At 41.7% G+C, this 15,669-nt stretch overlaps 2 protein-coding genes across 2 annotated transcripts in view; both read left to right on the forward strand.

Moving 5' to 3' along the window:
• The window catches only part of LOC309702568 (uncharacterized protein), a 1,257,380-nt gene that overhangs the window by 507,573 nt on the left and 734,138 nt on the right, over nt 1-15,669 (forward strand). Inside the window, exons 15-16 of the mRNA XM_082527161.1 lie at nt 8,166-8,342; nt 10,848-11,024. Coding sequence (XP_082383287.1) covers nt 8,166-8,342; nt 10,848-11,024 — 354 coding nt within the window. The remainder of the gene's footprint in view (nt 1-8,165; nt 8,343-10,847; nt 11,025-15,669) is intronic.
• Nucleotides 1-15,669, forward strand: part of LOC309702580 (protein NLRC3-like) — a 92,605-nt gene that overhangs the window by 6,905 nt on the left and 70,031 nt on the right. The window lies entirely within an intron of this gene.

Here is a 15,669-nt window from a genome sequence, read left to right on the forward strand (position 1 = left end):
GTTTGTCCCTCATGTTTTTTTGTTTTCACATCTTATGTCACGGCTAGCGGGGCGAGCCATGTTGGATTTAATAAAGGACCCAAGATGCCGACACTGCTGTGAAGTGAGTGAGTTTTATTGAAACAGTGAAGTGCAGTGGAGATGGCCTGTGCAGAAGCTAAGATAACCTCTACTGAAAAAACTACAAAACTAACCTGAAACCTTAAACGGAGACACGGGGAGATAACACAGACGAACCAGCAACAAGCAGGAGAAAACAAAGGGCTCATATACACAAAAGAGCCATCAGGGAATGAGAAAAGGGAGACACAGCAGGATTCATTGGACATAACCAGACAAGGGGAGGCAAAAGTAGACACACTAACATAGGACATGGCACTGTCAAAATAAAACAGGAAGTGAACACAGAGACACAATACTAACACAGTACAGAGGGAACACAGAAACCAAAACCTCAGAACTAGAAAATCTCAATCAGAATGAAATTGTAACAAAAGACAATAACAATCAAAACAAAACCACTGAGTCCACAGACTCAGGACATACATCGGCTCAAACTGTGGTCATAAATATTTTGTACTTGTAAATCAGACTGTGTAGTTGTGAACTGAGTTTTGTAACATTGTAAAACAAAATATCTGAAAAGTTTATGTTTTTGCGTTCATTGGTTTGTGTGTGTAAAAATGTAAAAAATGTAATAAATGTAATAAACATTAGAACTACTTTTGCTGACACAAAGTTTGGCGAGCACTGCAAGTTGGCACTTTAAACCAGTCACTGATATAAAGAGAGCACCTTGTTCCAGGGCATCTGAGCATGGAGGGAAAGCTTTATGCAGGAGATGGTAAGAGCTGTTGGGACTAAAGAAACTGAGCAGAAAACTACAGACATCTGGAAACTGAGTTGTTAATTCTCAGTGGGATCAGCAGGACTAGCAAAGCTTCACCATGACAGTCATCTGATTGACTGAACCCATCCAAACATCACTTCATGGACCTTTAGCTTGTGTCTGTGTGTGGACAGACATAACATGAGTTAATTATTCATTACTCCTCCACAGAGTGGACCCGCAGAGAGCAGAGGTTTCCACTGGTCAGCCTGCACAGCAACATCAAACACAGCTGGACTCTGTGGTTATGGTTTGTAGTACTACGTTTACATTTGTTCTTTTCAGTCACCTCTATGCTGCACTTTGTGGACCAGAGGATTGTCAGTGTGTCCAACATAAATCAGAGTTTGGGCTCCATGATTTCAGTCAGATTGGGGTGACTGTAGCTCAGGAGGTGAGCAGGTCAGCTACTAGTCAGAAGGTTTGTGAATCAAACCCTGGTTGGCAAATGTACTGGGTAACGTACTAAACCCAAGCTGCCCTCTGATGCATCCATCAGAGTGTGAAAGAAAGTATTTAAGCATAGAACAATGTGCTTGGTTGAATGAGGCATGTTGTATAAAATGCTTTGTGTGCACAGAGTATCAAAGAGAGCTATATAAGAACCAGTCCATTTACCACTGGGTAATTCATATAGTCTTCTTTTCCAGCGGCTGGAGGACAACATCACCATGTTTGTGAAGAACGAGCTGAAGAAGATCCAGAAGCTTCTGAGTCCAGATCACCCAGAAACTTTAAAGAGCCAGATGGAGGATGAGGAGATGTTTGAAGGTGAGGATGAAGATGAAAGAAAGAGCTGCAGAGAAGCATTTCTGAAGATCACACTCCACTTCTTGAGGAGACTTAAGCAGCATGAGATGGCTGACCATCTGCAGAGCAGTAAGAGAATTTCTCTAAAGACTGAATATTGATCTTTCCTAATAGCTCAAGAAATGGACCAATAGACATTCATCCTTTCAGGGTACTGAAAGGCTATGATATTTATTATACAATATTTTTTTCTGAATTTCTTACCTTCAGAAATATTTGCTTCACTCCGTAAACGTGAACTTAAAGCCCAACTGAAGAAGAAGTTCCAGTGTGTGTTTGAGGGCATCGCTAAAGCAGGAAGCCCAACCCTCCTGAATCAGATCTACACAGAGCTCTACATCACAGAGGGAGGGACTGCAGAGGTCAATGATGAACATGAGGTCAGACAGATTGAAACAGCATCCAGGAAACCAGACAGACCAGAAACAACAATCAGACAAGAAGACATCTTTAAAGCCTCACCAGGAAGAGACGAACCAATCAGAACAGTGCTGACAAAGGGAGTGGCTGGCATTGGGAAGACAGTCTTAACACAGAAATACAGCCTGGACTGGGCTGAAGACAAAGCCAACCAGGACATCCAGTTCATATTTCCATTCACTTTCAGAGAGCTGAATGTGCTGAAAGAGGAAAAGTTCAGCTTGGTGGGACTTGTTCATCACTTCTTTAATCAAACTAACGAATCAGGAATCTGCAGGCTTGAAGACTTCCAGGTTGTGTTCATACTTGATGGTCTGGATGAGTGTCGACTTAATTTGGACTTCAACAAAACTAAAATCCTGACTGAAACAAGAAAGTCCACCTCATTGGATGAGCTGCTGACAAACCTCATCAGAGGGAACCTGCTCCCTTCTGCTCGCCTCTGGATAACAACACGACCTGCAGCAGCCAATCAGATCCCTCCTCAGTGTGTCGACATGGTGACAGAGGTCAGAGGGTTCACTGACCCACAGAAGGAGGAGTACTTCAGGAAGAGATTCAGAGATGAGGAGCAGGCCAGCAGGATCATCTCCCACGTCAAGAAAGCTCGAAGCCTCCACATCATGTGTCACATCCCAGTCTTCTGCTGGATCACTGCTACAGTTCTGGAGGATGTGCTGGAAACCAGAGAGGGAGGACAGCTGCCCAACACCCTGACTGAGATGTACATCCACTTCCTGGTGGTTCAGGCCAAAGTCAAGAGGATCAAATATGATGGAGGAGCTGAGACAGATCCACACTGGAGTCCAGAGAGCAGGAAGATGATTGAGTCTCTGGGAAAACTGGCTTTTGATCAGCTGCAGAAAGGAAACCTGATCTTCTATGAACCAGACCTGACAGAGTGTGGCATCGATATCAGAGCAGCCTCAGTGTACTCAGGAGTGTTCACACAGATCTTTAAAGAGGAGAAACAACTGTACCAGAACAAGGTGTTCTGCTTTGTTCATCTCAGTGTTCAGGAGTTTCTGGCTGCTCTTCATGTCCACCTGACCTTCATCAACTCTGGACTCAATCTGCTGGAAGAGCAACAAACAAAGTCAAAGTCAAAGTCAAAGTCAACTTTATTTGTCGATTCTGCCACATGTACAGGACATACGGAGAATAGAAATTGCGTTACTCTTCAATCCCTAGATAAATAGCAAATGAACATTTAAATATATTTAAATATAAAAGTGATTAAAAAATGCAAGTAAAATAATTAAAAAGTAAAAATTTAAATAAATACAATTTTACATATAACAAGAAAGCTATATAATATACAATATAATGGGTAAGTGACATTGAGTGTAAACCAGGCAGAGTAGTGCAAATAGGCAAATAGTGCAAATGGAGATTTAGTAGTGTACGGTAAGAGAAAGTGTAACAACAAAGTCTTATGAGGTAATGGCAGTCCAATGCTCCACAAAGTGACTGGTAACTGGTGCAGGCCAGTGAGTGAGTCAGAGAGTGTGTGTGTTTGTGTGTGTGTGACAGAGTTCAGTGAGACCGTGGAGGAGAGAGGGGAGAGGGGGCAAAATCGGGAGGGAGTTAAGCTTCCTGACAGCCTGATGGATGAAGCTGTCCTTCAGCCTGCTGGTCCTGGCCTGGAGACTCCGCAGTCTCCTCCCCGACGGCAGCAGCTTGAAGAAGCTTTGCATTGGGTGTGTGGGATCAGCCGCTATGCAAAGGGCTTTTTTAGTGAGACGGGTGCTGTAAATGTCCTGGAGGGAGGGGAGAGAGACACCAATGATCCTCTCTGCAGCTCTCACTATGCGTTGGAGGGTTCTATGACAGGACGCATTGCAGGCTCCAAACCACACAGTGATGCAGCTCGACAGGATGCTCTCGATGGTGCCTCTGTAGAAAGTGTACATGATGGGGGCTGGTGCTCCTGCTCTTCTTAGTTTGCGGAGAAAGAAGAGACGCTGCTGTGATTTCTTGGCCAGTGCTGTGGTGTTGTACGTCCAGGAGAGATCCTCTGTGATGTGCACACCCAAGAACTTGGTGCTGCTCACTCTCTCCACAGACGCTCCGTCAATGGTCAGAGGAGCATGTTGGGTGTGCATTCTCCTGAAGTCCACAACAATCTCCTTCGTCTTCTCCACGTTCAGAGAGAGATTGTTGTCAGCACACCACGTGGCCAGGCGTCTCACCTCACTTCTGTAGTCGGTCTCATCCCTGTTGCTAATGAGACCCACCACCGTTGTGTCGTCCGCAAACTTGATGAAGAGGTTGGAGCTGTATGATGGAGTGCAGTCATGGGTCAGCAGAGTGAAGAGGAGGGGGCTCAGCACACATCCCTGCGGGGCCCCCGTGTTTAAAATGATGGTGCTGGATGTATTACTGCCAACCCGTACTGCTTGAGGTCTTCCGGTGAGGAAATCCAACAGCCAGTTGCACAGTGAGGTGTTGAGCCCCAGCTGGACCAGTTTTTGAATGAGCTGTTGGGGGATTATGGTGTTGAATGCTGAACTGAAATCTATGAACAGCATTCGAACATATATTCGAACAAGCTCTCAGACAGAGAAATACTTCTACCAGTGTGCTGTGGACAAGGCCTTACAGAGCCCCAATGGACACCTGGACTTGTTCCTTCGTTTTCTCTTGGGTCTGAAGACTAATCAAACTCGTTTGCAAGGCCTGATGACACAAACAGGAAGTAGCTCAAAGACCAATCAAGAAGCAGTTCAGTACATCAAGGAGAAGCTCAGTGAGAATCTGTCTGCAGAGAAAAGCATCAATCTGTTTCACTGTCTGAATGAACTGAATGATCGTTCTCTAGTGGAGGAGATCCAACAGTCCCTGAGATCAGGAAGTCTCTCCACAGATAAACTGTCTCCTGCTCAGTGGTCAGCTCTGGTCTTCATCTTACTGTCATCAGAAAAAGATCTGGATGTGTTTGACCTGCAGAAATACTTTGCTTCAGAGGAGGCTCTTCTGAGGCTGCTGCCAGTGGTCAAGGCCTCTAAAAAAGTTCTGTAAGTTATAAAGTTTTTATTATTTAATTTGGTTGGTATGTTATGGAAAAACACACTGCCATCAACTTCTGTTTTGTTTTTGTCAAAATCACTGTAATATAATCACTGTACCTTTATATACATGTGACTTGTATTAATGCTGCTGCCCTCTTGTGGCTAAAGTGTAATTATGTTATTGTTATTAGGGAGGATTTGAGAGTAACATGCCAAGTGAGTCAGCACCTTCGCTTTAGCTTAAAAAATCCAAATTCTTACGTCATCAGTTATAGTTGCATGTATTCATTATTATAATTTAACCTTTGATATTGATGTCTTAAATTTATTTTGATTAAACTAGCAATAATTTTATGGTTTATTAAATAAATACATCATTAATGAATCATATATTTCAGTAATTAATTAAAAAAATATATTGATAATGAATTATCGGTTAATTTCATTAAAAATAATTCATTATTTATTTATGTACAATTCAAATTAGTTAATTACATATTTAATCAATTATTGGTTTGTTTTCTATTTTAATTATTTTACTGACACATTTAATGAATTTTTTAATGATGTATTTATTTAATTCACGTTGCTACTCCTGGCCCTGCATCGCTGTTCATAAATACATTTTATTTGTCAGCTTCACCCATCAAAGTCAGGGGGCAGGGTTAATGCTGATCAAGTCAAAACCATTGCTTTGGTCTGGTGGGCGTTCTTTTAGTGGGCTTTTCTCAATACTAAGTAGGCCTAAACACCAGGGTTTGGACATGTGTGGACCCAAACTATACTTAAACTTTACCCTTTTTTGTGTGTCACCAAATACACTTTTAATATTTTCTAGACAAGAATGTAGTGGCATAATCTTTAACCTCTTTTGGCTACAAACAGAAGTGACAGACTTGAGCAGGGTTCATTTAAAGGCTGACAGAAGTGGAGTGGTGACGGGGAGATGTTTGACAGGACAGTGTTTCAGCCTCCACAGGTTCATGTTGTGCTCCATCAGTCAGTGAAAATGAAGTCAGTGTTGATGAGGCTGTAGAGTGTGTCAGGGATGTGAATGAGGATGATGAAGATCTGATGATAGCAGATAAAAACAGGCTGCAGAGACTTTGAGCCATACAGGGCACACAGTGTGTGTACAGAACAGCTTCAGTGAAGCATTTAAGATGAGAAATGAAGCAGCCAGAGCTTTTTCATGAGTGGAAATCCACTGTGACTGTGAGCTGCTGCTACAGCCTCCAGATTAGCCAGCAGCTCATCCTGCTCAACATTTCCTCACCAACTTTAATGGAAGTGTGATGTTTTCAGCTGGAGTGATGGTCAGGGTGGCCTCCCTCTCCTCTTCTTCTCCTCTTCCTCTTTCATTTGTAAAGCCACTTCTGCTGCTTTCATTCATTTGGAAGTCCTGTAGCTGAGTTTGGGAGAGACTAACAGCCTCGGCAGCAGAGGGGAGAAAGGCTGTAACACCACCACTTTACTCTGTTCTACCTGTCACATCATTTTATCAGGAAACAAATATGCTCATGTTTTTACTATGTTTGTCTTGAAGATGTAAGAAGATCACATGGTGCTTTTTATTATTGTGTTGGTTTGTTTCCTGTCTCTTGGATGGAGCCCAGCTGTGCGTGGCCCCTGGGCCTGTGGTCAGAGTGTGTGCTGGATAATCCGGCCCAGGATGAGGCCAAACTGACATGGGATGAAATGTCTGTCACATAATTGAGCTTAGTGTAGTTTCATTTCTGCACAATTTAAAACAACCAAAACTTTTGTTGAAATTCGTTCGATTTGGGTAAGAGAAGAAAGCAGGCTGAGTCCAGGTAGGTGTCAAAAAATAGTGATCTTTATTACACACTTTGCGCAGAGTGTGGGAAGAAAACTTGCAACAACAATCTTCGCCGAGCGGACACTCCCCATCCTTATATTACCCATGATGACGTCACACAGTTAGACCTTACTGGAAATGATAACAGTTCCCCACACTCAAAAAGTTCTCCTTATATAGACATCAGATGCTACTTTAGAGACAAACAAGTGTGTGATATGTTGTGCAGTTTTGTGAGACTGTGTGTCCAACAGAGGCTGTCCTGAGACGACCTCCCTGTCCTTAATAAGTGTGTATGTGAACGTGCGTGTTTTACATAACTCTCTATGTGCATGTTTTGTGTAGACCTGCAAGTGAATGGAGCAAGGCCCTGCTGGACCCACCAGTTCGACTGGTGGGGATACAATGATGTGGATACCATTTGAGACTGATTAAAATGATGATAATATGCATACATTAATATTTTGCTCAGATTACCATAGATATAATTCAGAGATTATACTGTCAACAAATTCGACAATGATGAATGATTGATCAATGATAGTTCTGATTATAAACTGTCACCATAAGAATACAAAATAAAATATCTCTTGTCCACACTTTGTTCTGTCTTTTCTATGTTATACTGTAGACTTTCTTTGATACTGTGTCCAAAAGGAGCAGCTTTTACTTTGAAGGGGAGGCGTCTCTGTTTCCTCTTCAGGTTGGATGATGGAAGCAAATGAGTGTGTGATGTTCTTTCAGTGTTGCACTTTGTAGATGCTCCCTGAGCACTGGTCTCACAGCCAGCTGCACATAGAGACCAGTGTTGTTAGTCCAGGTCAGAAGATGACTTGTTGGAATGAAAGTGAGCTTGTAGTTTGTCTGCTTTAATAATGTGACTGGAAAAAGGTGTTGGACTTCAAATATGTCCATTTCTTTCACACTTCACCTTTAAAAGTGAAGCCTTGTGGTTCCTGGAAGGAAAAACACGACTTTTTCAAGTCTTTGTCCTGTTTTTATGATAAATGTACGACTTTAATGTGAAACATTCAGAGTTTTTTCTCTTGTTGTGTTTGTTTGAAGCTGCTTCCTGTTGGCTTCAGCTGTTTGGAGTTTCCATTTTCTAAACTTCTACATTCTGAACCTTCTTCAGCTCTGAACAGATGATGAAACACTGAATGATTTCAAGCTCACACTTTGTCTAATAAACTTACATCTTTCATTCTTTGTACAGATTGAGTTTCTGTGGTTTGTCAGAGATCAGCTGTGATTATCTGGCAGCAGCACTGAAGTCCAACCCCTCCCATCTGAGACAGCTGGACCTGAGCCTGAACAACAAGCTGCAGGATTCAGGAGTGAAGCATCTGTGTGGTTTCCTGGAGAGTCCAGGATGTGGACTTGAAACTCTGAGGTCAGTCAGCATGTTTTAGTTGTGCTGAGATGAATATGATGTGAAAGTTGTGCTGACACTAAACTGCAGACATCAGGCTGATATTATACTGATCCACACTGAGGATCTTCATGGTAAAGTCTGTTTTCTTCTTCTCTGGTTTAGTCCATTGACTGCAGCAGAACAATGTTCACATTTCAAACAGTGAGACTCAACGTATGGCCCGCGGCCCACACGCGGCCTGCCCACCTTTCCTGATTCAGAGAGAGGGGACCCTGATTAACTGTGTAGTGTTCTTCCTCACAGTTCTAAGTATCAGACACAACAATGAATAATCCACAGCTGACTGTCTTTAGCAGGTCAAAGGTCACGGCACACAGCAGGCAGTGGGAAATATTATAACTCTGATCATTTATCAGCACATATCCATATGTATAAAAACAAAGCTGACACTGTGAGACTTGATCAGAGGTGTGATCATCACAGCAGAGGCCTTTGTGTCAAAGTCACTGAGGATCAAACAGAAACACATGAAGCAGATTTTCCTGTTCTGGCTTTTTATAGCAGATAACCTTCAAAATATTCTGCAGTCCATCAAAAACTGAAGCAAACCATGAATCAACATGTGAACATGAGCTGATGCTGCTGAAGTGAAGCAAAGTTACAGAGGTTTGATTACAGACACAGCTGAGAGTTTGTAATCTGTCATCATTTTAAAAGGTTTAAATTTCTTCAGTATTGAACAGCAGAAATGAGGCTTTGTTTTCGGAGGCCGACAGCAGTGAACACAACAGCAGACTGGTGCATAATAAGCAGTGAATAATGCAGGAAACAGATTTTTGAAGGTAAACTGTTCTTGAAGTACACTGAGAGAGAGAGAGCTGTGCAGGAAGTAAACGTCAAAGTCAGAGAGAATTCATGACGATGTTCATCAAACGTAAAGCGTAGTTTGGATCTTCTTCTGCTGCTGGTTCAGTCAGTTTTGGTTGGAGACAGATTGTTATGGCCCGTCTAGGCGCGGCCAGACCACAACATAAAGGGTGATCCATCCCCGTCCAACCCCAAGCAGCACGTCACACACTCAATACTTTGTAACAGTGATTTATTTACAATGAGTGCAGGTAAACAAAGGAAGGGAGCATATCATAATTTCAGGGTGAACCCAAGGCCAAAACAACAGACATAATGTAGCCTATCTCAGGAATAAATACAACTTATTCTAACTAACTCAAACGACAATCACTTTCCTCCCTGCCTAACAAAAACAGGAGAAAACTGATCAAACAAAAAGGCGGTCCACCCCTACATGCTCTTACGTTAACCAACATAGTGACACAGTTAACGGACTGCCAGTTACGTTGGGCCAAGGATGAATGACATGGCAGTCCCTGGCGGTATCTTCTTATCTGCTGCCAGCCATCCACCCTGGATGCACCAATCATGGAGGAGCACCTGCACACCCAAATTTACATATAATTACGACAACAGTCGTAACACTGATGAAACCTGAAGCTTCAGGATTTGTGAGCTGTCCACTTTCAGCCCCGACGGCGTGTCCGTGTACGTGCCGTCGAGTGAACGATCCACGCTCTGTGTTTCCATCTTTGTTTGTTTAGCTGCTCTCATTTACTGTTTTATCCTCTAATGCTGGGTAATGTCAGCTGGTCCATGTGCAGCTGGCTGTGAGGCTCAGGGAGCGTCTACAAAGTGCAACACTGAAAGAACATCATCCATAAATGTTGAGTAATAACTGGACTCTCATACAGCGAGACTCAAATGCCTTTAAACATCAGCTTATCCTGCTGATCCAAGTCCAACACTGAGTTTGTAAAAACATGTTTGTCAATCATTTTGTTTGGTTTCTGAGGAAAATGATTCAATAACTTGCTGCTAATACACAACATTTCATCATATTTCCTCATAACCCTCTTTCGTCTGACCATTTGATCCCATTTGAATTTGCAATAAAGGATCCACAGAGTTTGGTGACAATAATGACAGTAGATGTTTGTGTGAAAGTGCTGGAAGCAAATGAGTGTGTGATGTTCTTTCAGTGTTGCACTTTGTAGACGCTCCCTGAGCACTGGTCTCACAGCCAGCTGCACATAGAGACCAGTGTTGTTAGTCCAGGTCAGAAGATGACTTGTTGGAATGAAAGTGAGCTTGTAGTTTGTCTGCTTTAATAATGTAACTGGAAAAAGGTGTTGGACTTCAAATATGTCCATTTCTTTCACACTTCACCTTTAAAAGTGAAGCCTTGTGGTTCCTGGAAGGAAAAACACGACTTTTTCAAGTCTTTGTCCTGTTTTTATGAGAAATGTACGACTTTAATGTGAAACATTCAGAGTTTTTTCTCTTGTTGTGTTTGTTTGAAGCTGCTTCCTGTTGGCTTCAGCTGTTTGGAGTTTCCATTTTCTAAACTTCTACATTCTGAACCTTCTTCAGCTCTGAACAGATGATGAAACACTGAATGATTTCAAGCTCACACTTTGTCTAATAAACTTACATCTTTCATTCTTTATACAGATTGATGGGCTGTGGTTTGTCAGAGATCAGCTGTGATTATCTGGCAGCAGCACTGAAGTCCAACCCCTCCCATCTGAGACAGCTGGACCTGACCTACAACTACAACCTGCAAGATCCAGGAGTGAAGCATCTGTGTGGTTTCCTGGAGAGTCCAGGATGTGGACTTGAAACTCTGAGGTCAGTCAGCATGTTTTAGTTGTGCTGAGATGAATATGATGTGAAAGTTGTGCTGACACTAAACTGCAGACATCAGGCTGATATTATACTGATCCACACTGAGGATCTTCATGGTAAAGTCTGTTTTCTTCTTCTCTGGTTTAGTCCATTGACTGCAGCAGAACAATGTTCACATTTCAAACCTTCAAAGAAGAAGAAAAATCCTCCACTGGATAATTCACTGTGAAAATCTCAAACTCTTCATTCCACCTTAAAGTCTGTCTGACACTGAAATCCAAAGCAAAATGTGCGTTTGCTTTACAGACCGCAGTCCAACACAAACATACACACATCATCCAAAACACAGTCCAACATCCAAATCTCCTCCACTGCCAGCATGAATGATGGGAAAGAGAAGGAGGAACACTCTGACATTCAGGGTTAGAATGAAGCAGACTGTGAAGATCAAAGCTGTATTAGAAAGCTTACATCAGGGGTGTCAAACTCAAATACACAGTGGGCCAAAATTCAAAACTGGATCAAAGTCACAGGCTAACATTAATATTCATTGAAAAAAAATCTTCCTCCAAATATAACAAGGAATCTTTTCTTATGGACTCAAACAAGTTTTGCTGAAAAACTGAATATGGAACAAGCAAAGCTTAATACTAAACAATATATATAACTTATATAACGGTATATATAACTTAATATTACACACATTAAATAACACATCAGTGGAATTCATTTCTTAAATAAAAAATGTATTTGCAGCCTTCTGAATTAAATTTTATCATTTTATCATTTATCAAATTTTCATCATATTCTCCCACCTGTCCAGAAAGCTCCTGTTTTCTGCATTTCTTTTTTTCCATTTTGGGATAGGTAGCATGGCAGTATTTGCATGGTTGCTATGACTATGGTCAACAGAGGAGAGGGTGCTAATGGGTCCTGTCATGACTGACGTGCCAAAACACCAACAGAGCATTCTGGGAATTGTTGTATTAGCAGTACAGGCACTGTATAATACTGGCAGGTCAGCTCTAATAGTAATTTTTTATGGCTTCGCGGGCCAAATGTGATTAGGCTGCGGGCCAAATTTGTCCCGCTGGCCAGAGTTTGACACCTATGGCTTACACCTGACCCAGAGGGGCCATCACATCACATTTAGAAGCTCCCCTAGTTGAGCCACAACACATGTCCAATACTTAGTCTGTCTTGTTGGACCAACTGGAAGAAATGATTCAAGGACTTAGTCACAGAACAGAGATTCAAATCTCCAAAATCCAACTGCACAGCAAATTCAAAAGTGTTAAATGTTTTGGTGTTAATAGTCTTCTTGCAAAAGTAGAGTTAATTTTACTCTAAGCAGAGTCACATTCTTTTAATGTAACTCTGAGGTGTAAAATGATAGTAGTTAAAATCGAGTGTTAAAAATGAGTGTTTCTCTGTCAAATCTGGAGCTGTTAAAATGGAAACATTAACTCTTGACCTCTTAACTCTGAACTCCTAGAGGGGCTATGACACCAATAGAGTAAATTCACAGACTCCGCCCCCAGCACGGCTCCAATCGAAGCTGAAGTGAAGCCGTTTCAGAACATTTTGCTCTACATATTTGAGTTGTTTGCCATGCTTGGTAAGTCATTCTTTCAAAGATTGTTTCAATTATTATTATGAGCTTTTACTTCTGTGGCTCTTTGGAGTTGAGACAAAGCTGTGTTAAAGGCATTAGCCATGTTGCTCGGTGATAGCATAATATTCTGTTTTAGCTAGCTGAAAGGTATTGTTTGCGGGCAAATACCACAGCCTTGGAAAAAAGCTTGCATGCGAATTTTCAGTCAAACTTTTGGTCAAATACACCTAAAACAATGTCTAGAATGTGAAATGTTGGTATAATGGTGCTACTGGAAGCCTGAAAACCATCGCCCATAAAAAAACCCAAAAAAACGAGCAAACAGCAGTAGCAGATGTCCTGACTGGATTCTACGTTAGCATTTAGATCCCTCCAGAGTTTGTGTACATGGTTTAGGTAAAAATGAAAAAGGTTGAGGTTTTACATTTAGTTCAGTATTACCTGTTGCCTGTGTCCTTGTCTTTTGGGAAAATACTTTACACAAGTAATGGCTCAAAGAGGATTCCTTTTTTTTTTTACTGTGCTGCAATTGTTTACTGGATTATTTGTGCCATTAATTAGTGTCAACTAATTTTTATTCAATCTCCGCACAGGATATGCTTGTGAAGATGGAAAAACATTTTCATCAACTTCAATAAAAATCCAAAGATTAGAAAAAGTGAAGCAACAATGAGTCCTAGTACAGTCCCAGCACTGAAGTCCCTGCTGCTCTTTATACTGGATGTGCTGCATCACTGACTGACAGCTGATGAAGAGTCTCTGGAAACACTCGTTTATCTCCTCTGCTCTTCCTTCTTCTCTCTGCAGGTGGAGCTGGTGATGGTAAACAGGACGGTGTGTGTGCTGAGAGAGGAGGAGCTGTGTCCTGATGATCCAGAGAGGTTGAAGCAGCAGCAGCTTGTGTGTAGAGACGCTCTGACTGGGCCATGTTACTGGGAGGTGGAGAGGAGAGCTTCATCCAGCAGTGACTGACAGAGGAATGAGAAGAAGTGCAGATGACTGTCAGTGCTGCAGAGTGAACTGCTCTGAGAACAGCTCCACTGTCAGACACAATGTAGAGTCCAGCATCATCCCTGTGTGTCCCTCTGGATCTGACAGAGGATCATCAGTGTATCTGGACTGCTCTGCTGCTGCTCTGTCCTTCTACAGTCTCTGCACAGTCTCTGTCTGACTCTGGCTTCAGACCCTCCTGGATCAAACTCACCTGGAAAGACTTTCAAACATCACTCAATAGATTTGAATACAGAATATATTTGATATATACTGTAGATGTACTGTAGAGTTGCAGTTTGTCACTTGTAAATACAGTCTGTGAGCAGCTGTGAGCTGAAAGATCTTTCTAGAAACACGAAATGTTTTCACTCTTCTGTTGCTTTTTCATATATTTCCACAACATTAATATTGATCCCACCTGTCTCACCTGTTTCATGCTTTTATACATAATAACAGGACACGTGTGATCTGAGCGCTGCTGTGGTTGCTGTGCTGCACGTCTTCATTTAGATAACAGAGACATCTAGTGGTTCAGAGGGAGAACTGCAGGAGGTGGAGCTGTGTTTTAGCATGGAAAACTTTTTATCTTTTAGGCGCAGATACAAATATGACAAATATCAGTGTAAGATACAAAAGGTCACATCAGTCAGCAGAGGGAACAGTGATCACACAGCAATGTAAGAATAGAAACATAACAGTGAATCTGGACATGTATACAGATGGAAGCAAACAAACAGGATGTAACACTACATTAAAGCCACAAATGGGAAGAAAACAAACACAAAGGAAAATATATTTGATCTCAGGAATCCAAATCAGATGCTTTAGAGCAGGGGTCGGCAACCCTGGGCACGTGTGTCACAGCTGGCACGTGAAGGGTTAACTGATGGCACGACCATAGCTGGACTGGCCATCGGGCATACTGATGGTGATTTTTCATTTTTATGGGCCGATGATGTTTTTTTATGATTATTATTGTTTTTGTAACGGTATAAACGATGGAAGGTGGTGGATTGGCCGGATGCTGGTCGATGTGTAAAAAAAACTCAGTTGTTTGATGGTGGCTATCAGGGGCGATTCTAGGATCAGAGCTTTGGGGATGCTGAGCACCCAGAGAGCTGCCCATCCAGGCAAGGTAAACTTTAGTTGTCACGATGAGATGTCTTCTCTGTCTCTTTCAGTCCCTGCATCCTTAAATGTGTCCAGTTGTCCCAAGTTCCCTCTGTTCCTCCCTGTCCTCATGGTCTGTTGTCTTCATCCCCATTATCAGTCATCATAATTTTACCATCTCTGTGCAAGTCTGCAAATTTCTTTATTAAATCATAAGATTCTTAAATCCATCAAGTCTCTCTGTGCCTGGGTCCTCGTCACAAAACATGACATCACTGTTTTGTACATTTTAACACAATTTAATCCCCACATTTGTGAAAGAAAAGCAAAACACTTTTTTGAAAAGTCTGTAACAAAACCATCAAATCTGATGAAGGTTATTTAAATGCTGCTAAAGTCGCCTACTGCCAAAGAAGAATGGATTGGAATGTAAAACAAAAAATACATATCCAAACCTTAATTATTGCAGAAGAATAATGAATGTTGCTCATAGTGAGTAAAAAGTAAACTGAGTGCATTTTTTGGACAGAGATTCACTTTTAAAGTGTTTGTATAACATAATACAGATACATAAAAATACACTCCAAAAATGGAAGAGTCCTTGAAAAGTACAAAATATTATTAAAAAATTTGAAAAATTGAGACACCTTGGCCTATGGTACAATGTATACAACATATTAGAGATGGACCGACCCGATATTACGTATCGGTCTGATACTGACCTAAATTAATGGATCGGATATCGGAGAGAAATAAAAAATGTAATTCGATCCATTAAATATCAAAAAAGCACCTCAGCAAACTTGCGACATGGTCTAACTTGGCTCATAACCATAGCACGTCGGAGCAGTGTGCATCACGTGATAGAGCGGCTGTGGCGTGCAAGACCTGTCAGCGGTCTGGTTGAGTATTTGTAGCCTCGCTACCAAA

The sequence above is a fragment of the Aulonocara stuartgranti genome (genome assembly GCF_965226115.1).
Source record: "Aulonocara stuartgranti genome assembly, chromosome: 3".
Classification (NCBI taxonomy): Eukaryota; Metazoa; Chordata; class Actinopteri; order Cichliformes; family Cichlidae; genus Aulonocara; species Aulonocara stuartgranti.